General features: G+C 42.7%; 1 protein-coding gene across 2 annotated transcripts in view; it reads left to right on the forward strand.

Moving 5' to 3' along the window:
• NLN (neurolysin) overlaps positions 1-26,386 on the forward strand; it is a 72,742-nt gene that overhangs the window by 30,557 nt on the left and 15,799 nt on the right. For both annotated transcript variants that reach the window (XM_053296581.1, XM_053296582.1), the window contains 6 exons: positions 957-1,064; positions 5,566-5,668; positions 6,847-7,007; positions 10,363-10,498; positions 12,402-12,768; positions 25,378-25,579. In XM_053296581.1, the coding sequence (XP_053152556.1) occupies positions 957-1,064; positions 5,566-5,668; positions 6,847-7,007; positions 10,363-10,498; positions 12,402-12,768; positions 25,378-25,579 (1,077 nt within the window). The remainder of the gene's footprint in view (positions 1-956; positions 1,065-5,565; positions 5,669-6,846; positions 7,008-10,362; positions 10,499-12,401; positions 12,769-25,377; positions 25,580-26,386) is intronic.

A 26,386-nucleotide genomic window follows, 5' to 3' on the forward strand; every position in this document is an offset into this window, starting at 1 on the left:
GTGAGCCCTTTGGGACAGAGAACCATCCTATCCACCCCACCCCACTGTAAAAAAATCTAAAAAAATAAACTGCTGTGAGGACTTCTTTGTTAAAAAGCAGTATATAAATAATAGCTGTAATCATAATAATAGGAAGTGTGTGTAGATTGCAGCCTAACTCAGTTAAATCTGTCTTCCTCAAAAAGTGCTGTTCTCTCTGAGCAATGTCTGATGACACAGAAATAATACGAAACTTTTTTTATTTGCCCTTAATGTTTGCTCCTGGTGTGGCTTGGCAGCTGGTAGATTTGCCCAGGACTTGCTTGAACAAAACAAATATTTGTTCTCTACTCCTGTATTCATTTTTAAAAATTCTGTACTCACACCAGCAATCTAGTACATGTTGTGGGGTAAGCAGAAACTATATTGCTCTCACTCATAGGCAATAGCTGGGTGAGTTATAGTATCACTTTTCAAATAATCTCCATTCAAAACATGTTTTTGCCACAAATCCACAAGGTGGCCTTGGGCAAACTCCTATTTCTTGGCTTCAGCTCTCCATCTGTAATATATTGTTCTGTCTTACAGGGCTGCTGTGAGGACAATCTAGAATCTATGTGAAGCTCCTTAAACATCCTAAAGCTTAGTAGTATTATATTTTTAGGGGAAACTAGCTGCTTATTTTTTAGTATAATTTTGATCCCTACATTATTAGATCAGTGTCTAAAACCATATTTCTTTAACTACAGACTGTCTACTAATACGGTTTAAATAAGCTATTATTACAGATAAAACATAAACACTTTTGATGTCAAAGGATGAATATTTTCTGTATAAAACTACTTAGTATAATCTGTCAATTTTTATAAACCCATTCCACTTCGGCATTTCCAAAGTGCGCAAGAAAATTCTTATACCTGTAATGCTCACTAAGCTTTTAATGTATTATCAAATAGATAAATATTGTTGTATTTTAGAAAATGTCTGATGCTGGGGATTTAAAGCCTGAAGTCAAAAGATATTTAGAGAAGTCAGTAAAAATGGGGGAAAGGAATGGACTTCATCTTCCTCCCGAAGTACAGAAGGTAAGTATGACGTGCTTCAGTAATGAAAAGAGAAAAATCATATGTAGGTTTTATAATCCATCCTATTATGTTTCATAGCAAGTTTTATTGTGAAGCAATTTACAGTGGTAGTCTATGACAGGGGTTCCCAGTCTTGGATCCCTACGTATATTTAGACGGCATCTCCAGTAATTCTTCAGCAACAGTGAGCAAAGGTCATTGTAGCTGAGGATGGTGGCAATTGTTGTCCAACAATTACTGGAGACCCAAAGTTGAGAACCCCTGGCTTATTGGAACAGAATTTCTTTCTTTTTCTCTCTTTCTCTCTCTCTCTTTCTTTCTTTCTTTTTCTTTGTTTTTCATGTTTCTATACCACCTGATATGTACATCTTTGCAGTGTACAAATTTCAGTATTAAAAATGACAGATTAAAATAGATAAAGCACAATAAAAACATAAAAAATATTAAAATTAATTCTAATAAAAAGCTTGCAAGAACAGGAGAGTCTTGAGGTTCTTCCTGAAAACAAACAGAGAAGGAGATGCTCTTATTTCAGCAGGGACCATATTCTAAAGCCCTGGAGGAGTCACAGAGAAAGCCCGGTCCTGAGTTGTCACCAGATGAGCTGGTGGCAACTGTAACTGGACCTCTCCAGAAGATCGTAAAAGGTGGCAGCATTCATGACAAAGGAGGTGCTCTCTTAAATAGCCTGAACTCAAGCCGTTAAGGGCTTTATAGGTAATAACTAGCACTTTGTATTTCACCCAGAAACATATCGGCAGCCAGTGCAGTTCTTTCAAAACTCTTTGTGTTGTCCCAGAGACAACACAAAGGTTTTATATGGTCCCTTCGTGTTGTACCAGAGACCCATCTGGCTGCCGCATTCTGTACCAATTGTAGTTTCCGGACTACATACAAAGGCAGCCCCACATAGAGTGCATAACAGTAGTCAAAATGTGATGAAACAGAAAATTTTCGGTTGATACAATACAGTATTGCAGTCAAACACTTAGCCAAGCTTTGCTGGTTCCTTAGGCTGCTTATTCAGCCACCACCAGCCTTCATCCGTCTCTCCTTTATTCTCAAGGAGCACAGAGCGTACGATACCCCAGATTTCCTCCTCTCAACCTCCGTGTTGATTCCCTTCTCCTTCCCCACCTTTAATGTGCTCTCAACCTTTGTGAGTCTGCACCATGCAGATTCCATCACATTCCCATCCTACCCAGTTATCAGATGGCAGTGGCAGCTGGCACACTCCTGCACCTCCTTCCTCTCTGCCTTCTGAAAAAACAGACAGCAGGAATGAAGAGGCAGGAAATTCCTGCTGCTCCTTACTGCCCTCTGCAGGAGCAGGAGTGCCGCAAAGGCTAGCATTCTCATGCAATCTCCATTCCCTCCCACCCTGTCCTTCCATTTTGGTGGCACCACTGCCACGCTCCTGCTCAACCTCCCATTCTGCTCTTTTAAAATGCAGAGGGCACGAATGGAGCAGCCGGAAATTCTTGCCACTCGGTTGCCACTCCGTTCCCACTCTCTATAACGGGAGGAGGAGTATGGTGGCAGCTTCTGCCACTACCAAGGGGCATAGTCCACCTATTCTCTCCCACCCTCATCCTTCTGTCTGTCTTGGCAGTACAGTTGCTGCCATGCTTCTGCTCACACACTTAGGCAGAGAGCATGAACAGAGTACCAGAAACCTCCTGCCCATTCATTCCCACTTTCTGCCTTTTCAAAAGGCAGAACAGGAGTAAGAATGTGGCAGCAGCAGCAAGTGGGGACAGGGCAGCTGGCCCAAGTGCAGTGGTACAGTCAAGTGGTGGACCAACTAATCCACTACCTGCCAGTATATCACCTGAGACAACTGCAGTCTCTTAGCAATAGCAATAGCGCTTACATTTATATACCGCTCTATAGCCGGAGCTCTCTAAGCGGTTTACAGTGATTTTAGCATATTGCCCCCAACATTCTGGGTACTCATTTTACCGACCTCGGAAGGATGGAAGGCTGAGTCAACCTTGAGCCCCTGGTCAGGATCGAACTTGTAACCTTCTGGTTACAGGGCGGCAGTTTTTTTACCACTGCACCACCAGGGGCTCTTGTGTTCATATAAAATGTTGCATAGCACACCAAAGTTGAGGCCGATTTAAGCTCTTTAATTATGCAACTCAAAGTCAACAAATATCAGTCTGACCCAAGATACTTCATCATCAGAGCATACCTGAAGATCTGGCCCTTGCAGCAGGCTTTAAAGGAGGCACTCAGTGACCCAAGGATGTTGCCAGTAGGCAGCCTCTTTTGAATCACTGTATACCCCTTCCAGTCAACATGTGCATAGACTGGGTTGGAACTTTCCAATTTAACCTTTGCAAGAATGGGAGGTTGTCTGCAAATTCTCCTCCTTACCTCACACTTCTTTCCGTGTTCCCTCCTTCCCCGCCACTGACCTTGTCCCTCACTTCTCCTTGCCTAGTGTGGCAGCTGCAACCATGCAACTCCTCCCTGCTGTGTCCTGTTTGTCCTGATGGTTCCAGCTTTCTTTTTCAAAAGACAGAGGACAGGGAAGGCAGAAATGGGAAGAGTCTTGAATCAGTTTCTGCTGCTCTCATTTCCCTCCTTGAGTGACTTCCTGCTTCTCCAACTCTGCCCCTGAGCAAAGAGGAGCAGGACAGTGACTGTCGCTGGTGTGTGTGCAAGGTGTGGCTGTCAGGGAGTGCTGGGGCAGGGCAGGACTTGGTGAGGCAGCTGGATACGGTAGATTGGCAAAGGCTGCCAATTTGCCACCTGCACCAGTCCACCGTGGCAGTTGCCTCATTGGGCCTCATTAACAGGCCACCTGTGATGGACATCTTAATCTATGAGGTGGTTAAGGTGAAACTCTCAATAATACCTTCAGATTAACTGAAGTGTCCAAAATTCAATAACATTTTAATAATCCTGCTTACTTTGAAGCCTAGTAACTCTCATACCTGGCTTGTAGTGTTAAGATACAGATCATCAGACTATATTTGAGAGCTGCTTATTTCCTACCCTTCACTCAATCTTCCTCAGTTGCCAAGTATCATGTTTGATTTATGCAGACACACAAAATAGCTTTCATCTTTACTTTATTCTGCTGGTTACAGTTCTGAAATCTGCCATCACATGAATGTTTATATGATGTTATTCATGCTGATTCAAGTACTAGTATTTAAAGTGCATTTACAATTGGGAATCAAAATCACTCATGTTAGGTGCAAAAGTAGTAGACAGAGGTGGGTGGAATGAACCTCATTTATACAGTGTAGAGAATTCAAGCCTTTGTCTCAGAGCTAGCTCACGTGAGGGAAAAGAAATGCTGAGTCATCCCTGGTGAGCTCACCAGGGTGGGCTTCTCCTAAAACCTTTCTATATTTCTGGTAGATTTTAAAACACTGCCACCAAGTATCCTAAAACTTGCAGAGAACCAGACCAGTGGATTGGGTGCTTTAATCTAAAGTCCCTCTGTAACTGGGTACTGGGCAAATACAAAAATCTTCTCCCCCTTGCTAATAGGCAAGAATAAAACCAATTGTTCTCCCAGACCTGCTGCCTGTACATTAAGTTAAATTGTTAATATGGCCAAGCTCTCATTGAGATGCATTTGCACCAGAGGAAAACCCCCACTTCCTCCTGCTTGGTCAATAACCAACCTTGAAAAAGGTAAAGAACAAAGAAAAAAAACTTTTATTCAAAAGGCTACAAAAATAGGTAGTCTTACACTTAAGTTTTAGGTTGCATTTAAGAACACTTAAAAGGTCACAGAGTCATTTTCAATTACTGCAGATTGCTTCCGTCTGAGGCTTTTGGTTGGTTAGATAAACTTAAAAATTCTTAGTTGGTTACAAGAATACTTCAACAGCACCCCAAATGATACTGCAGCAGCATGCAGTAAAATCTTAGTTACTTAGTTGCAAGGAACAGATATTTAGGAAAATGCAAAGCACACAGAAAGCAAAACAAATACCTGACGTACAGTCTGACTAAACAAACTGTTCTCTATGCTGGGTTCCTGAAGCCAAAAACCTTGGTTGCCCCCTTTTCCCTTGAACTCACCAAACTCCTGATGAGCCTCAAGCCTCCTGCAGATTTATCTTCCAAGTCATCCTGTTGCAGCAAACGCCATTGCCACATGTCCCCTTGCTCCTGTTTATGGCAGTAAACAGATTTTCATGCAGACTTAAATCTGTCAGTACAAGACAAATCTACATAAGTCAGCCTGATGTGTTCTTAGGACATAAATTAGTATATTAAACAGTCCTGAAACTCTGCTTATATGGATGTTATTTTTTTCCCCAGTTTATCTTTCCTAATTATGGGATTTTCAGTGTCTGAATAACTCCCTTTCTTCAATTTGTTGTCTCTTCTGTATGTTGTGTTTCCCCGAATCTTCTAAAAATTGTTATTTTTAATGTGAGAGTAGGGACAGAATTGTATGAATAATTTGTTTAATGCACAACAGCTATAGCTAATATTTACATTTGGGTGGTGTCTATTCATTCATAAGGAAATCAAGATGATAAAGCAAAAACTGAGTGAGCTATGCATAGACTTCAGCAAAAACCTTAATGAAGAACATACTACTCTGATATTTTCTCAAGATGAGCTTTGTGAGTATATCTGTCTAACGATTTCTGTTGATGAGGATAGATTTACAAATCATGGTAATGACAAATTGTTAAACACTATGTTATGAATTTTCCAGGTGTATATGAGCATTGCCTCAAATGTTGTTCAGTCTTATCTCTACAAAATTAAGCTCATGTCTTTCTGCTATGTCATTCCAATCTTCCCTTAATTTACATTGGCAGTTTTCGACATTTGGATATTGCTCCTCTTCACTTATCTATTTCCTCCAATATATAGTTTGAATCCTTTCTGTATTCTTAAGGATGCTCGTCTATCCCTGATTTTAATTTTGCAGTTTGGGGTTTTTTTACATCTTGAAAAGCTGACATTTTATTTTTTAAAGCCTTGTTATCAAATCCAAGTTATTAAATTCAGAGAGACAAATTTAAAAGCATATTTTATTTTACAATGGATTGTCATGTTTACTTGAATGTGTGATTTTAACAAATAAAATGTTTGTTTATATGAATACTAGTATTTTTCAGCCCGTTGAAATAACGGGCAGTAGTTGCCTTCTCCGCCCTCCCCCACCGCCTCCTCCCGGCCGGACCTTCCGCCTTCTGCGGTGGTTTTGGGTGGGTGGGGGCCTCCGCGGTGGTGCCGCCCGCCGACGCCGCCTTTGGCCTTCTGGGCGGGCGGTGAGTTCCGCCACCACCAAGAGTGCCGCCTGCCGACCCGCCGGACCTGCTGACACCGGCTCTGTCCTTTTCGGCGGGCGGGCCAGACCCGCCGCCACCGCCTCTCCTCTCCCCGCGGCCGGGCTGGACCCGCTGCTGCCGCCTCCCCTCGGCCGGGCCAACCAACCGGCCACCCCTCGGCCGGGCCGACCAACCGGCCAACATGGCCGCCTGGTGCCTGCGGCCGTTTCTCCCTCGGCCGTTCTGGGCATGCCCAGAACGGCCGAGGGAGACACGGGCACCAGACATCGGAGGACACGGGCGCACACCCAGGCACTTTATTATAGAGGATATAGGGAGTTGTGTAAACTTTACGGTTGTGACTCCTTCAGTGCTTATTAACAGTAAAAGTTGGTAATTATAATTATATCATTATAATTATATAATTATAATGAGCCATTCCAGCCACATTTCATACTGTTAAAAGAAGGTTTATCGAAGAATTTCCTTTTATTAAATGCTGTGATAAATGTGTTTCTCAGGTGGCCTTCCTGATGACTTTATCAGTAGCTTAGAGAAGATCGAAACAAACAGATATAAAGTTACCTTAAAATATCCCCACTATTTTCCTGTCCTGAAGAAGTGCAGTGTTCCAGATACCAGACGAAAAATGGAAACTTCTTTTAACACCAGGTGCAAAGAGGTACGCGAGATTTGCCTAACCCTAATAGAAACTGAAAAAATAGGAGGCCCATGTTCACCAAGCTAGGTTTATGCAGGCCCATGATTCAGTGGTAAAGCACATGCTTTGCATTTAGAATGTCTCAAGTTCAGTAGTGTTTCCAGTTCAAAAGGAATCTCAGGTTGCAGAGCTGAAATATCTCTGCCCGAGGCTTTGAAGAACAGTTCCCAGTCATATATATACACAAATTGTAATTCTGGCATCGAATGCAGACATAATTTACTAAATAAAATGATGAATAGAATTAACAAAACAAAAGAAGCCCAGTCCTGTCCCTTCTTGGTGCTTCTGCTTTACAAGTATTCTTAATAATTTTCCTGACTGTACTGTTAAAAACTAGCTTTAAGCAATATTGTCTACCCTGTTTGTTTTTAATATAATTACAGAGATGAAAAAACATTCCTTAAATTGGCAGGGTCACTGCAGACAGAAGCTTGGGAATAGGATATATTAAACTCCCTAATACAATGTACATTTATAAACTTACATATCTCCAAGCCATGTGAATTTTCATGTACTGTTAGTTTGTGCCATATGCAAAAACACATTGTGAATTAATTCTGTATTTAATAAACCCAATCATATTTTTATTATTCATTCATTCATTCGATTTCTATACCGCCCTTCCAAAAATGGCTCAGGGCGGTTTACACAGAGAAATAATAAATAAATAAAATGGATCCCTGTCCCCAGAGGGCTCACAATCTAACAAGAAATATGATAGACACCAGCATCAGTCACTAGAGGTGCTGTGCTGAGGGTGGATAAGACCAGTTACTCTCCCCCTGCTAAATAAAGAGAATCACCACATTAAAAGGTGCCTCTTTGCCAAGTTAGCAGGGGACTGAAGTAAACATTCATAAATATTACTGAGGACTCGTTTTGGTTGTATTTCAGTGGGAGCAAAGTATATTCTTTGTAATAATGTTTCAGAAAACTAACTACAATAGAAAATTGACCTTTTAAAGTGTAACAACTTCTTCAGGGAAACTGAGTTTGTAAAATGCTTTGAATACCTTTGTGGTTAAGGATGCAACAGAATATGAATTAATTGAAATTAATTCTTGGGTAGGAAATAAGTTAGTTATAAAACATACTGCTTGTTTCAAGAAATGAATGACTGATGACTGAAAGAAAACAATATCAAGTGAAAATTATGATGACCCAGGTTGTTATGTTTCACCTTTTTAAATGATTTATTTGGAAGTGTCAAAACCGCAGAGTAAGATAACAGTTCCAGGAATGAGAAGCACATAATTAAAAGAACAGCATGTCATGAATGATATTCGCACAAAATTGAGTAACAGGCTCTCACTTTTAGTCTCTCATTTTGATCTGAAAATTATATTGTCCAAGGGCAACTATTCTATAATTAAGTACAGCAGCAGTTGTCACTGAACCAGTTGAGACCTAATAGGATACCATGTTTTCCAGCTGTAAGAATGAGCCTAAGAGAGCCATTGACTTCTGCACTCTTGCATCCTCTTTCACACATGAATGAAGGAGTGGGAAAGCTTTTACTTTCCCTTTTGTTTATTTATTTATTGGACACACTTGTATACTGCCCAAAACCTACATCTTTGGGTGGTCTACAACAGAATGATACAAATTAAAACAGAATTAAAAAGGTTGAAACAAAATAATTTAAAATTTAACTCAATGTTAAACTGTTAAAAACCATAATTAAACAATTAAAAGCCTAATTAAAAGCTTGGGTGAACAATTAAAAGCTTGGGTGAACAAATGTGTCTTAACTGCCTTATAAAAAGTTAGAGATAGAGAGGCTCTTATTTCAGCAGGGAGTGCATTCCAAAGCCTCAGGGCAGCAATGGAGAAGGCCCATCCCTGAATAGCCACCAGACGAGCCGATTGTGAACAAAGCACACATTTCCATGCCATCTACTCTCTGTGGTTTCTTTCATTGATTTGTGGTTTGCCCTCTGAAGCTCTTTCCACAGTAAACAGTTATATGTAACATGGGACTGTGGCTCACTTCAAACCAAAAGTAAAAGCTTTCCCTCATCTTCTCTTGAACATGAAAGTAGAGAAGGGAGCAGGGAGCTTGTGAGTCTGTGGCTTACAGAACCATTGTTTTCCATTACATCTGAACCAGGCTACTGTGTTCTTTATTTTAATGGGTTCATGGCACCAGAATCCACAAGCTCCAAGAGAAATCTGCAATTGAAAGTAAGCTTACATCAGTATCTTAACACCACTTACGAACATATTAAACTGTTTTATACCAAGTAAGACAATTCTAGAATCTAGATGACCCCATCTATCCATGACTTGGTCCCTCTAGCTCAAAACTGTCTACTCTGACTGGCTTTGGCTCTTTGAGATTTCAAGTAGAGCTCTTCCCCTGCTCTTCTACACGAGGTCTTTTTAAATGGAGATGCCAGGCAATGAGTCTGGAATAACTGGTCCAAAATGTATGTGCTCTACCACTGAGCTAATTACTGCCTCCTTTAACATGAAAGGCACCACCCGCTGATTCAGGGAGGCATTTACTACCCCTGCCACCCATGAACCTAGCCCCTCTCTGGTCACCTTCATTACCCACAGAGGGCAAGGATTGAGACACATGTGGTAGGTCTCAGACTTCCAAGCAGCCTCTCCACATCCTCGGGCAACATAATTTGAAAGGTATCCAATCTAATAAGACCAATGGTACATCAACATCATTCAGTTCTGGTTCTGCAAAAATCTTAATATCCAAGTCGGACTGGATACAAGCAATTTAATCCACAAAATGTAATGCAAATTGGTCACAGCAGGCTGGTGAAGGTTCACTTTGATGGACTTTGGGGCCTTCACTGAGTAGCCCCTAAACCAATTGAAAAAGCTCCACTGGATGACATTGAGAGGACGCAGTGGTGGTGGTGAAGTACGATGTCTTCGCTGTCATCGCTGCCACAGCATAGGCTCTAAGATGGGCTCTGATTGATCATGTTTGTTCTGAGTTTTCTGCCAATGGCACTCAAGCTGTCTACTGGCCTCCTGCTTCATCTCCTGCCTACAAAGGGGCCTCTTGGGCTTGGTGGTCAGGAGAGGGTGCTTAGGCTCAATCATGTCAGTCGCCGGACTCATCATACCAGAGAAAGACCAGGGCATCAACAGGATTGTCTGCTCTCTCAGCAGGCAAAGGCTTTCTAGATCGTTTGCTACAAAAAACCTCCAAATCTTTAAAACACACACACACGTATGTCTTCTAGGAGCATTCAGTCAAAATGTGTGTAGTTTCAGTTCAAAGTGCACTTTGATTCATTCTTTCCATTGTATATCATAACTGAAAACCTTGACTTTATTTCCCTAGGAAAATGCTAAAATTCTGCAACAGTTGCTTCCTTTGAGAGCAAAATTAGCAGAGCTTCTGGGGTACAGCACACATGCCAACTTTGTATTGGAGCTGAATACTGCAAAGATCACAGACAATGTAACTGCATTTTTAGGTTTGTTTAAACATTTGAAATATTAAACATTAAGTCATCGAGAAGCCTTGCTTGTGGATCTGGAGGTATTTGGGGGGTGATGGAAGAGGGTGGTATATTCATTACTTTTTCCTCTACTCAGAGGGAGACATCTATTAAATATCACAGTAGTTGCATGTATAGTTAGAAAGAGTATAAAATAAGAATTGAGTATGGGAACTTATTTTTAAAACTACCTAGCACATTTTAATCATTTCTTACTTAGAGGCAGAACTAGCCAGTTAGAGTCATAAGTTACCGTTTCTAAATCTTGTAGTTTATACACAATTTAGAACTGGTACAAGATCCAGTGAGTGGGAAAAGCAGGGAAGAAGGAGAAGCATCTTTGCATTTACTCAGTTGTAAAGATGTTTTGCATTTATAAAAGAAGTTGTAAATGGATAGCTGTTTTATTGGATAGGGAACTGGCAAGGCAGTGTGGTTCTGGTAGTTAGTGCTGCATTGTTTCTGCGGAGACCTTGATTCAAATCCCCCCTTGGCCATGCAGCTCACTGGGTGACTTTGGGCCAGTCATTGTACCTCATTGTAACCTGTCTCATGGAGTTGTTCTAAGGATAAAATGGGAGTGAAATGAGAACATTGTATGCCATCCTGGGCTCCTTGGAGGAGGGGCTTTATAGAAATAAAACTAATAATAATAATCTCTTATGTTCTACAGATTATGTACTTTTGAGTTTCTTCTCCAAAAAAACCAATGCCATTGTTTAATTAAGGAGGAATTTCTTATGGTAGGACTAAGGCACTTCCTGGGCATCATTCACTTTTCCTTGAAAGTATCTTTTTTTAATTAGCACATTACTATATAGCCCCACATGCAAGTCTCTGAGCAGTTCACAATCTAAAAGCACAACAATTAAAACAATATAGATAACAAATCAAAAACTCTTCATTATTCTCCTCATTGCTGATGTGATAAATCAGTAAAAGCTCCTAAACAAGCTTTTACTGATTTATCACATCAGCTATAAGAATAAATAATGATGGAGGAATGCCTTCAAGCAAAAGTGAGTGATGCCCAGAAAGTCATCCTCTTGGAACATCTGTTTTTGTGGAAATACTGTGTTGTCTTGTGTTTAAGCAGCTATCTGGATGGAAATGGTATGGGGTTATTATATGTCTAAGAATGTCATAATCTCAATGAATCCTAGTGTGAGTGGAAATGGCACCTTCATAGGTGAAATTTTTATCTCCCATTTGTTTATTTTTGGCATATTGTGATGTTAGGCACAGGCAACCCCACAACACTTTCACTAAAGTGGCTGCATTTTTGACATGACCACAACACAACATTTCTGCCAAAATGACCACTCAGTGGTAGGGTCTTCCTGATCCCAGAAGAGGGGCAACTGTCATAGGAACATAGGAAGCTGCCTCAGGCTGAGTTGGACCATTGGTCCTTCTAGCTCAGTATTATCTATACTGATTGGCAGCAGCTCTCCAAGGTTTCAGGCAGGAGTCTTTCCCAGCCCTACCTGAAGATGCCAGAGAGTGAACCTGGAACCTTTCGCATGCAAGCAGATTCTCTACCACTGAGTTATGGTCTCATCCCCTAAGAAGAATATCGTACAGCCGACAGTGCTTACATGTAGTCACCCATCCAAATGCAAACCAGGGTGGATCCTGCTTTAGCAAAGGAGACAATTCATGCTCACTACCACAAGACCAGCTCTCCTTCATTCACTTTTGTCTTAAGTCATCACCTTGGGAAGCAGCTCCCTTATTGTTCTTGGGAGTTTATTATTGATCCTTTTTCTTCTTCAACTAGATTTAGTCATGAATGAAATAGTTTGTAATGATTTATGTTCTGTAATAACATATGAAATTAAATGAACTGGCATGCTAAATGTAATTTTGCCATTTTCAGATGATCTAAGTAATAAGCTGAAGTGCCTGGGTGAGGAGGAGAGAACATTTATACTAAGCCTGAAGAAAAAGGAATGTGAAGAAACAGGCTCTGAATATGATGAAAAGATAAATGCATGGGATCTTCATTACTACATGAATCGGACAGAGGAGCTCAAATACTCGGTGGATCAGGAGAAGCTGAAAGAGTACTTTCCCATTGAAGCAGTCACAGAAGGGTTGCTAAACATTTACCAGCAGCTGCTCGGGCTAGTATTTGAACAAGTAGACAATGCTCATGTCTGGCATGAAAGTGTGACTCTTTACACAGTGAAGGACAGTTCAACAGGAGAAGTTTTAGGACAGTTCTACTTGGACCTGTACCCAAGGTAACATTGTGATGTAATATTGTTGTTTTGAATGGATTAAAGCAAGGGTTCTCAAACTTGGATCGCCAGATATAGTTGTGAATGACTACCATCATTCACAGTTGCTGAAGGCCGTTGTGGCTGGAGATGATGGGAGGTGTAGTCCAACTACATCTGGTGACCCAAGTTGGTGAACCCGTGAATTAAGGTGAAAGTGATTGTAAGTAGCTGCAGGGTGTGTGGCAGGAAGTTAGAAACTTGAGAGCCTGGCCATTATTTGTACCATGCCTTGTGTTCATTCACCGTTTCCCCCCAAAGGAATCATTGTGGGAACTCTGGTTTATTTTGGCATTCATGCATTTAGAAATGGGCTCTTCTCATACTGCTTCCTGCAAAGCAGCACTGGAATCAGTTCAAGGACACAGGCTAGAACCTCAAGTGATTATAGTTGCCAAGTACTACCAAGGTTGGTTTCATTCTTGCAACATGCCTTTACAGCACCTGATACTTGGCTTGAGGTGTGTTCCAACGCTTAGTATATGAGACTGAACAGGGCACTTGGGCAGGAGGAATTTCTGAATCTCCTCAGGAAACTCTTGCAGCTTGATTGTGGAACAAGAAACCAGGCAGTGTTGACTGAGCAGTCTGCCATGTTGCTCAATTCAGTCTGTTTTGCAGATAGAGTGCAAAAGAACTGATCAGGAAACTGAACTTCTGCAGTGATCATTGAAGGCCTGTAACTTAAATTCCCTGTGAGAACTCATGTGTCTGTCTAAGAGTGCAAATGGTTTCCCTGTGCTTTTAGAGAGTGTGCTGTTCTCAAGCAATGCAATTATGTCTCTTTGTTTAGAAGCAAATCTCATTGAATTCAAAGGGGCATACTCCTAATTAAGTGCACAATAAGGTTGCAGGCTCAGCAACCTGCTAAGGAAGAATTTGTGTCAATAAAGTTGTTGCAATATTTACAGGATGTTTATTTAAATAGGAAACCACTGCAGTTAGTTTCCCTTTCTTTTCAACAAGACTGTGCTTCAGTTCAGACTTCACATAAAAGTTCAGACTTCACATAAAACCACTGTGTGTTGATCAGAAGAAACTCTGTGGCAGTACATAATGTCAGACTGCAGTTAGTAAAAACCAGGAGATAGAGTGAACCTGCATGAAATAGTGTTCTTGCCCTTTTTTGTGCTCACTACATACCTTGTGAGACCTGTCCTGAGAGGTACATTGTTAGACTAAACCTGGCTGATTCCAGAAGGTGCCTGTATAATTTCTGAATCTGCTGATGTTTCAGTTGACATGACCCTGTAACCTTTTCTGTACTCTGGGAGTTCCAAGGTCTTTGGTCCTTGTCTTTCCCCTTGGACTGCAGTTCATAAGTTTTCAAATATTTTGGATGTTGTCTTGTTTGGGAACAGAACTAAATGTTCCTAGACTGCTGGGACTGCCAATCAATTCTTATTGATGTGATGTTTAAAAGACACAACCAGCTCTCCTCTCAGTGCTAGAACTTCATGCTAGGAAGACTTCTTAAAGCCCCTTTATAAAACAATGTAGTTTATTTTGTTAGGGTGTGTGATCTTTAACAATGATGCTACATCACTAGCGTTTTTGATCTACAGTCTCAAGCCTGTGTACCAATTGGCTTCTGAAAATAATTTTCTCTCTACAACCTAAATTTTTCTACCTTGTCTTCCTCTACTCTTGGTCTGTGCTGCAATTTAACTAGTGATGATGACTTATATCAGAGTACAGACTACAAATGAGGTACAGCCATTCAGCATATGTCTATCAGTGGCTGCTAATCTGCTGTCTGTAGGTCACCTCCAGCCTCAGAGACAAGATGCCTCTTAATACCAGTTTCAGGGGAGAAACAGCAAGAGAGAGGGCATGCCCTTACCTCTTGCCTGTGGGCTTCTCAAAGGCATCTGGTGGGCCACTCTGGGAAACAGAATGTTGGACTAGATAGGCCTTGGGCCTGATCCAGCAGGACTGTTGTTTTGTTGGTGAATCCCTCAGGTTCAGACTCCATTGCTTGCTAAAAGCTAACCCCAAATCCTTTCTGAAGTTCAGGCCTGGAAATGGGTTTTCCACTGCCAATTGTCTTTCACTGCCAGTTCTGAGCATTGTGAGCATTAGATTGTGAGCCCTTTGGAGACAGGGGACCATTTTATTTATGTATTTTTCTTTGTAAACCGCTTTGTGAACTTGGGTTGAAGAGCAGTATATATAAATATTCATAGTAGTAGTTCATTTCCCTTTCCATTCCAAGCAAACTTTCCCATGTGAAAGAAGATAGAAAAAAGTGGTTACTGGAGGCCTTGCTAGAGATTGCAGAGGCTCCCTCGAGATAGAGGCTGCTTCTTGCAGGCCTAGACATTGCTATGAAGGCTGATGTGTGCCGATTTTTTTTCCTGAAGTGCTTTTAACTTATAATTTGCAATGGCTCTTGATTCAACGAATGGCCTGCAAGGCATGGGGAATGATGCTATACAAGCTGGTGGGAAATCGCACTGAGTGTCCAATCCTAAAGGGAGAGGCTTTTTGAGGCCACAACCACCTCCATAGGGTCTTGCTGCACTGGTTCACTCCCTTGTTTTGCAAAGGTAAGCTAGTTTAGGGGAGGAATAACTAGCAGGGAGGATTGGGGGAAGTTGCCACAGCTTGCTTTTTATTTTTATTTTAACTTACTCTGTTACAAGGTAGACCAATAGAAGCATGCCCATAATTAAATCGAACTCACCAGCTGGTCCATTTCCATTGAGAGCTGTAGTCCTGTTAATACTGACAGTAACTTTATTACATTGATTAATTCTATTTTCTTAGTATCCTGTTCCTAAAGACCATATTTAATGTTGAGTCAGGATGAAGTCGTTTCCGACACTACTGTTTGACATATCTAGTCAAAGTATGACTCCTGCTAACTGAGCAAAGATGCATATTTTAAAGTGATGGATCTCTTAGATTTAGAAAAGGGAGATCTTTATCCATCACCAGCATAGCATCCCTCCAATAGTGGTTGCTGGTGTCTACCTTATGTTTATTCTCTGCTGCTGACATCCAAGGGCATTTCCTTGTGGAGGTTATGGTTCTCCACGTGGCTTTCTAAGGCAGGACTATGCAAATTAGCTAGTCTTTTAAGAGGTGGAGAAACATGACCCCACAAACTTCATTTAGTCCTGTGTAGCTCCAAAGCAGTTCTCAGCTTTTCTCTCTGACCAAACTTCCTTTCTCTTTCACCTTCAGGCTTCATAGTTTTTTTTCCTGGATTACTCTTAGCTTTCCATTACTGTGTCTTATTTTATTTATTTATTGTTGCATTTCTATACCGCCTTTCGTTAAAAGACAACCCCAAGGTGGTTTACAGCTTTTCCTTATCTTTTCTATACGTGTGTGTGTGTGTGTGTTTTCTTTCTAGCTTTTCCTTTGTTCCCCTCCCCCTCCACTTTTGCCTGGCTTTTCACCCTTTTCTTTCCCCTCCCTTGCATGGAACACACCAGGCGCATGCTCCATGTTAGAGTCAGGAAGGGAAAATTCCAGCAGGGCCTGCCAAAGTTCCTCCTAGCAGCCGGCAAGCCACCCCGGAGATCACAGAGCCGAGTTTGGGAGGAGAGAGCTCACAGCAGAGCTTGCACCCCGCCAATCAGCTGATGGGTGGCATTTTACCAGCAGAAGGAGAAGAGAGCTTGGAGCGGAGTCTGCACCCCGCCAAACAGCTGATGGGTGGTGCTCCAGGGCTCCCGCCCACTCAATCAGGTGTGCTTGTTGGAGGGAAACTAGGCCCCACCTCCGCCATCTTGTTTGATCCAGTGTCACAGCTTCCGCCCACTAATCAAAGCCTTGCAGAGCACACGGCTGCTGAACCCAGCTCACAAGCACAGATGGCCTCCACAAGCGGCATGCAGGGTGCAGCCCCTCCAAAATGCAAGGCAGCTTCCCCAAAATCAGCAGCCCCTGGGATCTGTCCAGGGAGCAGCTAAAACGTCATCCACCAGGACCGTGGTGACCAGGTGCGCTGCAGCTGAAGCAAGCATGCAGTTGGTGAGCTCAACCATTGTTGGGCCTGCTGATTCTTCTACCACCACCACCACACCTCTGGGCCAGCCCGCTCCAATGCTGCAATCACACAACCAAATGCCTTCTGATATGCCATCTACCTGGGCGCTCATAGTTTGAGGATCTGTTGGCACATTCTTTTGAGTGCTATGATCAATTAAAGTCTAAAAAGCAAAAAAGGCCCAGAAGGAAACAATCACCTTCCTCAAGCACTTCATCTTCTGTTTCTGAGACTCCAGTCCCTAAGAAGGCAAAGAAAAATCATGCAGATTAAAAAGGCAAAAAAGGGAAGGTCTAAGCAGAGGGGAAAGTGTACCCATTCCTCTGAAATCTCAGACCATGATAACCAGACCCCAGGGGGCCCACACCTAGAACTCCTGTGGGATCCTCAGGAGCTCCATCTTTTTTCCCCACTCACAGATAGAAAAAATTAGAACACTGCTGGGGACCCCATGGGAGGAAAATACCCTTGTGAACCAGACAAAGAGAAGGGAGGGTGGTCAGATGGTCAGGAACCAGAGGACTCTGAAGCCCTCCAGAGACTTTGCCAGTCATTAGACTTTGCTCCACTGATGTCCAAGACTATTCATACATCTAATAGAAAGGCAGTAGCAATAGACAAAAAATTGTATTCCTTCCAATAGGAGGATTGTATTCGTTCCAGTAGGAGGGGGGAGATATTTTTAATCATTTTCCAAATTATTTCTGGCTCTGTCCTCTCCAGGGACAGGGATTCCTCCCTCAAAGACCCTGTAGACAGCCACATGGAAGGGGCCATGAAAAGGTCACATGACTCTGCCGCATTAGCAATGGGAGCCTTAGCAGCCACCTCCATGGTTGCCAGGGCCTCTCTCATATGGCTGGACAATCTAATCCAGGACCCAGTCTGTGACTTGGCACGCTTGAGACAAACCCTGTTAAAATTACACAAGGCACAGGCCTTTTTCTCTGACTCCACCCTCGACTCCATGAGGTTTGCATCAAGGGCAGGAGCTGCTTCAGTGCTGGGCCACCGGAACCTGTGCTTAAAATATTGGTGCGTAGATGCTGTTTCTAAGACCACTGGCCACAGTACCTTTTGATGGGGGGGAAAAAACGCTTTGGGGATGCAGCCTTAAAAAACTATTTTTATCTGTCTATCTATCAAATTTATACCCCGCCCAAACTTATGTCTCTGGGCGGCTAACAATTAAAACACATATAAAAGTTAAAACAGTTCAACATATAACAACACATATAAAAGTTAGAAACAATACAATAATTTAAAAACCATAAAATTAAACAAACAGTGTTTTGTTAAAAACCTGAGAAAGCTTGGCTTTAAAAAAAGGGTTTTCAAATGTTTTTTAAAAATTGCCAGAGATGGGGAGGATCGCATTCCACAATCTCGGGGCAGCAACCAAGAAGGCCCATCTCTGTGTGATCACCAAACGGGTTGGCAGTAACTGGAGACAGACCTCCTCAGATGACCTCAGTGGGCGGTGGGGTTCATAGTGAAGAAGACACTCTCTTGAATACCCAGGCCCTAAGCCATTTAGGGCTTTATAAGTTATTAGCACTTTGTATTTTGCCCAGAAACCTATCAGCAGTCAGTGTAACTCCATCAGCAAAGGAGTAATGTGGTCTCTCCGAGATGATCCAGAGACCAACCTAGCTGCCGCATTCTGAACCAACTGAAGTTTCCGGACTACGTACAAAGGCAGCCCCATGTAGAGCGCGTTACAGAAGTCAAGTCTGGAGGTTACCAGCAAATGTACCACTGTTTTGAGGTCATTGATCTTGAGAAACGGGCGCAACTGGTGTCTCAGCCAAAGCTGATAGAAAGCACCCCTGGCCACCACCTCAGCCTGAGAAACCAAGGAGAGGTGTGGATCCAGGAGTACTCCCAGACTATGGACCTGTTCCTTTTGGGGAAGTGTGACCCCATCCAGAACAGGTAGATCAAAATCGTCTCTGTGGAGTTCTGACCCTGCACAATAAGTACCTCCATCTTATCTGGATTCTTTTTGCTTTTTAAAATTTTATTGGTTTTTACAATATCTTAACAATCCCATTACATCTAATTAAGTAAATATTGACTTCCTGCTCACCAGTCAGAACGATTCATTAACTATAAAAGTCAACCATTGCTATAGTAATTCAAAACATATATCCTACACATTGCAAACTCGATTTTACTCTACCCAACCTGCTATTATTACTAAATTTCAAACCCTGCTGAAAAATCAATATTAGAAAAATAGTTCTTTAAGTATAGTAAGAATGGTTTCCAATCTTCTTTAAAACATTCCATGTTTTCATCCCTTATCAGTACTGTAAGTTTTGCCATCTCAGCATATTCCAAAATTTTTATCAACCAATCTCCTTTTGAGGGCATTTCATTGTCCTTCCATTTCTGCGCATATACTATTCTGGCCGCTGTGGTTGCATACATAAAAAATGTTAAGTTTCTTCTGGAAAACTCTCCTTGCGTTATTCCCAGCAGGAAGGATTCTGGCCTCTTAGGAAATGTCATTTTAAAATTTTTCTTCAACTCATTATATATCATATCCCAAAAGCCCTTTGCCTTCCCGCAAGACCATCACATATGAAAAAAAGTTCCTTCATAATGTCCACATTTCCAACATTTGTTTGGAACATTTTTATACATTAATGCTAATTTTTTGGGTGTCAAATTCCACCTGTACATCATCTTGTAATAATTTTCTTTTAAAGTATAGCATGCAGTGAACTTTAAATCCATTTTCCATAATTTTTCCCAAGCTGCCATATCTATATTATGACCCACATCTTGAGCCCATTTTATCATAGTCGTTTTAACCACTTCATTTATTATTATTAATTATTATTATTATTATTATTATTATTTTACATTTATATCCCGCTATTCCTCCAAGGAGCCCAGAGCGGTGTACTACATACTTCAGTTTCTCTTTCACAACAACCCTGTGAAGTAGGTTAGGCTGAGAGAGAAGTGACTGGCCCAGAGTCACCCAGCTAGTTTCACGGCTGAATGGGGATTTGAACTCGGGTCTTCCCGGTCCTAGTCCAGCACTCTAACCACTGCACCACGCTGGCTCCATCTCTTGTCTCCTCCAAAAGCAACAGCTTATACATCTTAGAAACTAATTTTTTCATCATTTTCACACAGCTCCTTCTCAAATCTCGACATTTGGTCCTCAAATCCAACTTTAAGATCCTTCTTGTAGATTTCATTTAACTGATGGTACTGAAACCAGTTACTAACCAAATTTTGTACTTCAATTAGGTTTTTTAATTTACAGCCCTGTTCTTGGAAACAACAAATCCCTGAAGGTACCCCATTCAGGTTGCATATTTACCTCTTTACGTGCTAAAGCTTCAATCCGGGACAGCCATAATGGAGTTTTAGATTCCAACCATTTTTTATATTTTACCCACACTCTCATTAGACTCCTTCTTACATAGTGATTAAGAAAATCTTTATGCACTTTACTTTTATCATACCACAATATAATGCCATCCAAACCTTCTATCAAATCCTTCCAGATCAAGTATTCTGGGATTTCTTAATGTTATCCATTCTTTTAACCACGTCAAACAAACAGCATCAAAATACAACCTTAAATCTGGCAGGGTAAGACCACCTCTTTCTTTCATCTTATCTGGATTCAGCTTCAGTTTATTCTCCCTCATCCAGCCCATTACTGCTTCCAGGCAGGCATTTAGAGAGGATATGCCATCTCCTGAAGAAGCTGACATGGAGAAGTAGATCTGGGTGTCATCAGCATACTGATAACACCCAGCTCCAAATCCCCTGATGATCTCTCCCAGCAGAGAGACCAAATCAAGTGCGTGACCTGCAGTGTGTGTCGGTCCAGAGACCACTTGGGATAGCCCCATAGTTGTCATGGCCGCTATGAACTCCTGAGCTGCCCTGGACAAATTGGCCCCAAAACGAACATTGAAGTCCCCCAGCACCAAAAGTCTGTAAGAGTCATTTTAGTGGAGTCAAATGATAAGAAGGCTATGCCCCACTCATCGCGTAAACAAGACCACCCGCAGGGGAGGCTTTTTCCCCAGTCCTTTCGCCACTTTTGGTCCTCCTTCGCTGGTAGGGAGCAAGGTTTCAGGTCCCAACGTCCCTTCTGGGGCAGAGCCAGCCCTTACAGACAGGGGTTTGGGAACAGGGCAACCTTCTCTTCCCAGGGCAAGCAAACCAAACAGCAATCCTGACTTGGGCGGGTCACCCCTGGGTGGTTGTCTCTCCTTTCACTTACACGCTTAGGAGGGCACCACTTCATACTTATACACCAAAGCAGTCACCCTCTCTGCACTGCTTCTATGCCAAAATGCACTACCAATACAGGGCGCCACCTTTTGGCCTCTCATCAGCTCCTCGCATATTCACGAAAGTCCTGGCACCAGTCATAGCACATCTCCAACTCCTAGGGGGTCAGGATTTTCTTTGCAGTCTGCCCAGAGGGACCTCAGCTCCATGCTACAGGTCCTCCAGGCCCATGGGTTCCTGGTCAACAGGGAGAAAAGCCAGTTACATCCTTCTCACCAGCTGCTACACCTGGGCATCATGATAGACACAATACAGAACAAGCTCTTCTTACCACCAGGGCGCAGAGCAACCCTGGAGACAGAAGTCCATCAGGCCTTAGTGCAGAAGTCCATGCCATTGTTCTCCCTCTCTAGGATCCTGGGACTGATGGTGGCAACCTTGGAGTCAATACCATGGGTCCTTACAGCTGCCAGCGGCCCTTACAGTGGTTCCTGTATGGAACCACTTACATCACCCGGAGGTTGCCGTGAGATCCATCAAACAGATGAGCCTTCCACCCCAAGTGCTACAAACTTTGATTATGGTGGTGGATTATTCCTCTACACCTCTCCATGTGGAAGGAGTTCCTGGATCCTCCACAAGTCGTCACCACATATGCAAGCAAGAACGGCAAGCAAGCACGGGTGGGGCACCCACTATCTCCACTACGCAGCTGAAGGAAAGTGGTCATCCACCACATTAACCAGTCACAGCATCAACTGACTGGAGTTGCAAGTGATCCAGTTGGTACTTCTGGCATTCTACCACATAGGCCAAAACCAACACATACTGATCTGCAAGGACAACACCATGGCAAAAGCGCATGTGAACCTCCAGGGGGGAACCAGGTTGAAATCTCTGCAGGCAGAAGCGGTTCTTCTGTTCCAGTGGGCCAAACAAAATGTGGCATCAATAACAGCCCACCACATGCAAGGTGACCTGAACATGGTGGTGGACTGGCTCAGCAGGAAGGAAATTCTCCCGGGAGAATGGAGGCTGAACCTGAAAACCTTCAGATACATATCGAACCTCTTCAGCCACCCGTCTGTGGATCTGTTCACAACTCCAGCAAATGCTCAAATACCAAAATTCTTTGCCAGGTTTCCCTGCCCACAAGCGGAAGCAATGGATGCTCTGTCAGCACCTTGGCCAGTGGATCTCCTGTATGCCTTCCTACTGACTCCGCTCACACCTGGTTAGTGTGACGGGTGAAACTCCTCGGGGCCCAGGTCATACTGGTAGCCCTATTCTGGCCTCAAAGACCCTGGTTTTCAGAACTCCAAAACCTGGCAGCAGCAGCAGAACACCTGATACTTCCAGTCACAGCGGACCTACTCCAGCAGGGCCCAGTGTACCATCCAGATCCAGGCTGGTTACAGCTCGCTGCCTGGACACTGAACGGCACTTCCTGAAACAGCATAGCTACTCCACAAAAGTGCTCGATACGATGCTGGCATCCAGACGTCCTTCCACAAACAGAATCTGTCAAAACACCTGGAGGGCGTTCCTCCGATGGTCTGTAAGACACAGAGTTCCTAAAGGGACAGCTACCATGGAACATCTACTGCAATTTCTTCAAGATGGTCTGGACCAGGGTCTCTCCACGAACACATTGAAATGGCAGGCCGCCACCCTGGTGGAACTCATTTCAGTGGGATCGAAACACTCCAAGATGAAACACCAGCAGTTGAAGCGGTATCAGGGGGGCAACTGGGGGAATGATATTCCCCCAGTAGTGAACCATTTTCCTACATGGAACTTACATACGGTCCTGAAGGCTCTACAGAGTCCCCCCTTTGAGCCAATCAAATCTATCCCTTTATGTTCCCTTTTTATTGCCGTCACATTGGCGCATAGGGTGTCTGAGTTTTGGACCCTTTCAGTTCAAAAACAACTTTGTATTTTTTTCAGAAAACTCTGTAAAACCCATCCCTGACCCCTTTTTTTGTCCCAAGATGGCCTCACTGTTTCGTATGTCCCAGGATGTTGTCTTATCATCTTTTTGTACAAAGCTGGTACATCCAGCAGAAAAAGCTTGGCACAAGCTGGATGTCCGTACGTGTCTGAAGACCTAAATGAAATGCACAAAACATATCCAGACTATGGAGTCGTTCATTTCCTTTTTTCCTCGAAACATGGGTCAGGCCATGACCTCTGCCACTATAGCTCAGTGGCTCAAGGCGTGCGTAGTCCTGGCAAATGAAACTCAGAATCGTAAAGCCCCCATTAAAGTGTTTGCCCATTCAACCAGGGCAGCCACCGCCTCGGCTGCATATTTATTTTATTTTATTTTATTTTATTTTATTTTATTTTATTTATTTACATTTATATCCCGCTCTTCCTCCGAGGAGCTCAGAGTGGTGTACATGCTTATTTTTATCCTCACAACAACCCTGTGAGGTAGGTTAGACGGATTTTCTACGAATGTTCCAGTCCCAGACATTTGCAGGGTGGCTACCAGGAGGGCCCCCTGACCTTCACCAGGCATTACAAATTGGATACCTTTGCTCAAATTGGATACCTTTTGCTCCCAAATGCTCAGGCAGCATTTGGGAGGCGGGTACTCCAGCAATTCCACCTTTTGGAGTAGGCGGGGGTGCTCCCACCCCAAAAGTTGGGATGAGGTATGTCCCCACTCAAGGAGACACCCTTGGATGTCAGCAGCAGAGAATGGAGCACTGGTTCACTTACCGTGAAGACTTCTTCTTGCTGCTGCATCCAAGGACGTCTTGACCTGCCCTTTAGGAACTGTGACTATTCCACAGGGACCTTCATGGAGTATTTCTAAATTATCTGCCTAGAAATCAAGATGGTCTCCTATGGTCCACATTTTAAATGTACAGTTTTTGTTTTTAAAAAATTCTGACATATTGTTAGTTGCCAGTTTTTGGAGTTTTTTGCACCTAATTCGGTGTGTTTTCTGGTTGTTTCCACTCAGTGTTTTTTCTTCTTTAAAGTATCATTGGCCTAAAAGAACTGGGTGGGGCCATGTTTCTCTGTCTCTTAAAGACTCTAACTAATTTGCATAGTCCTGCCTTAGAGAGCCACGTGGAGAACCATAACCCAGTCAAGGAGACGCCCTTGGATGCAGCAGCAAAAAGAAGCCTTCACTGTAAGTGAACCCAATGGACCATTTTGAGATTGTGAGCTCTTTGGGGATAGGAAACCCTCTTATTTATTTAAGATAAATAAATCTTAAATAAAAATCACTTTTAGAACTCTTTTTGAATAATGGTATATAAACATGAGGAGTAGTAGTAGTAGTACTAACTGTGGAGGTATCAATATTCTTGGAAAGAAAAACTTAGCTTGGCACACACACAAAAATCTGTTTCATTATGTGGAATATTCCAGAATAAGTGGCTTACGGGTTGTAGTGGATATAAAACCAAGGGGTAATAAAACTGAATTGATATCATCCATAAAGATTTGGTTAAGGGAGTTTAAAAGTAGAACACTGAACATACAAGACTACACCTTGTAAGCCTCATTAGTATGTCAAGATGATTTAAGAATAGCTTACAGTAAAACACTTAGAATCAGGCAGGGCTCTCCCTTACATAGTGTAAATCTCTAATTCTTTTTTTTTTAATTGCTGCTTATTTTATGGATTCATATGCATAAGGCTGTTGTTTAAATCCCAAGTAGTAGATGCCAGTCTGTAATTATTTGGAAAACACTTTCTTATTCTTAACTAAAGGAGAACCTAGTTACTCGCGGGGGTTCCATTCCTCGCCTACTACTGCGAGGAATGGAACCACGAGGAATGAGGCATTAGATCTATGGAGAAAGTGGGGTTAGGTTCCAGGTGGGGGGGATTAAAAGCCCCCAAACGGCCTCCAGGCAGGCCAGAACCTACTGTGGCATGCTCTGCAGGTCCCCCATGTGCCCAGGAATGCCCCCCCATGGCAAAAAATGGGGGGAGTCCTCCCTCCCCCTTTATTTCAGAAATGAACCACAAAATGGTTCCTCCTGTCTCTTCTTGGCTTCCGACCAAAAGTTACCTCCACGGTCACTTCCGGCCCTCTGGGAACCACAGATAGATGGGTTTTAACCCATTAATATCCATGGATACGGGAAATGGGTGTCAAGAAGACATCATGTGGATAAACAAAACCATGAATAGCAGTTCCATGAATAACAAGGTTCTCCTGTATTCTAAGAAAAGACTGAGCTGCTTTCTAACATAAGCAATGTCAAATGATTCATTGACTTTTTATATGGTACGTCTGTAAAGGATCACTTTTGCCTGTTTTCTTACTTAGAGAAGGAAAGTATGGGCATGCTGCATGCTTTGGTCTGCAGCCTGGCTGCCTTCTCTCTGATGGCAGCAGAATGATGTCAGTAGCAGCTCTGGTCACCAACTTCACAAAACCAACACTGGATCGACAGTCACTGCTGCGCCATGGTGAGGTGAAAACGTACTTTCATGAGTTTGGACATGTAATGCATCAGATATGTGCACAGGTTAGTACTGGTTATCTTATTCCTTAAAATATTAAAGCTTCTGGTCAAGGTATTCAGTTTTGACTCCCATGTTTCAAGAAGGCAAGAGATGAAGACTGGCATGTCAATGCCCGTTGAAAAACATTCCCCCCCCCCCAACATTAATTTGGACAGATCCAGATCTTTTATGTTGTTACGTTTATATCCCACTTCCCTTCCTTGACAGATGTGCTCTGCATGCAAAAGGTGCCAGGTTCAGTTCCAGGTTCAGTCCACTGGTGCCATCCAAACTTTGGAACTTTGGAGATATGTCCTCCCAGCACCCTCACTGTTAGCTTTTTGGCACCAGGCAATTCTGCCCTGTTATCTCAAGTGTTTTGTAACTTCAGTTAGCCGTGTTGCCATTTCCTCTGCTGAGTAGTTTTAATCAGGTGTGGTTTTTAGTGCTTTCCTGTGTTTTTAGCTGCTGTGTTTTTACTGTTTTTGTTTCTTTTGTGTGTTATCATTTTGTTAGCTGTTTTGATACTAAGTGACACCAACAATAAATAAGTGGAGAATTAAAGTATGGAGTTGCACAAGGCTCCATACTGTCTCCAATGAAAGACTATCTGAATGAACTACTGGGAGAGATCATCAGGAGGTTTGGTGTAGGATGCTATCAATATGCTGATGACACCCAGAACTATTTCTCCATGTCAGCCTCATCAGAAAATGGTATAATTTCCCTAAATGCCTGCCTGGAGGTGATAACAGGCTGGATGAGGAATAACAAGCTGAATTTTAATCCAAATAAGATGGAGGTAATGACTGTTTGGGGTTGGGACCCAA

Source organism: Hemicordylus capensis, chromosome 2 (assembly GCF_027244095.1).
Source record: "Hemicordylus capensis ecotype Gifberg chromosome 2, rHemCap1.1.pri, whole genome shotgun sequence".
NCBI lineage: Eukaryota > Metazoa > Chordata > Lepidosauria > Squamata > Cordylidae > Hemicordylus > Hemicordylus capensis.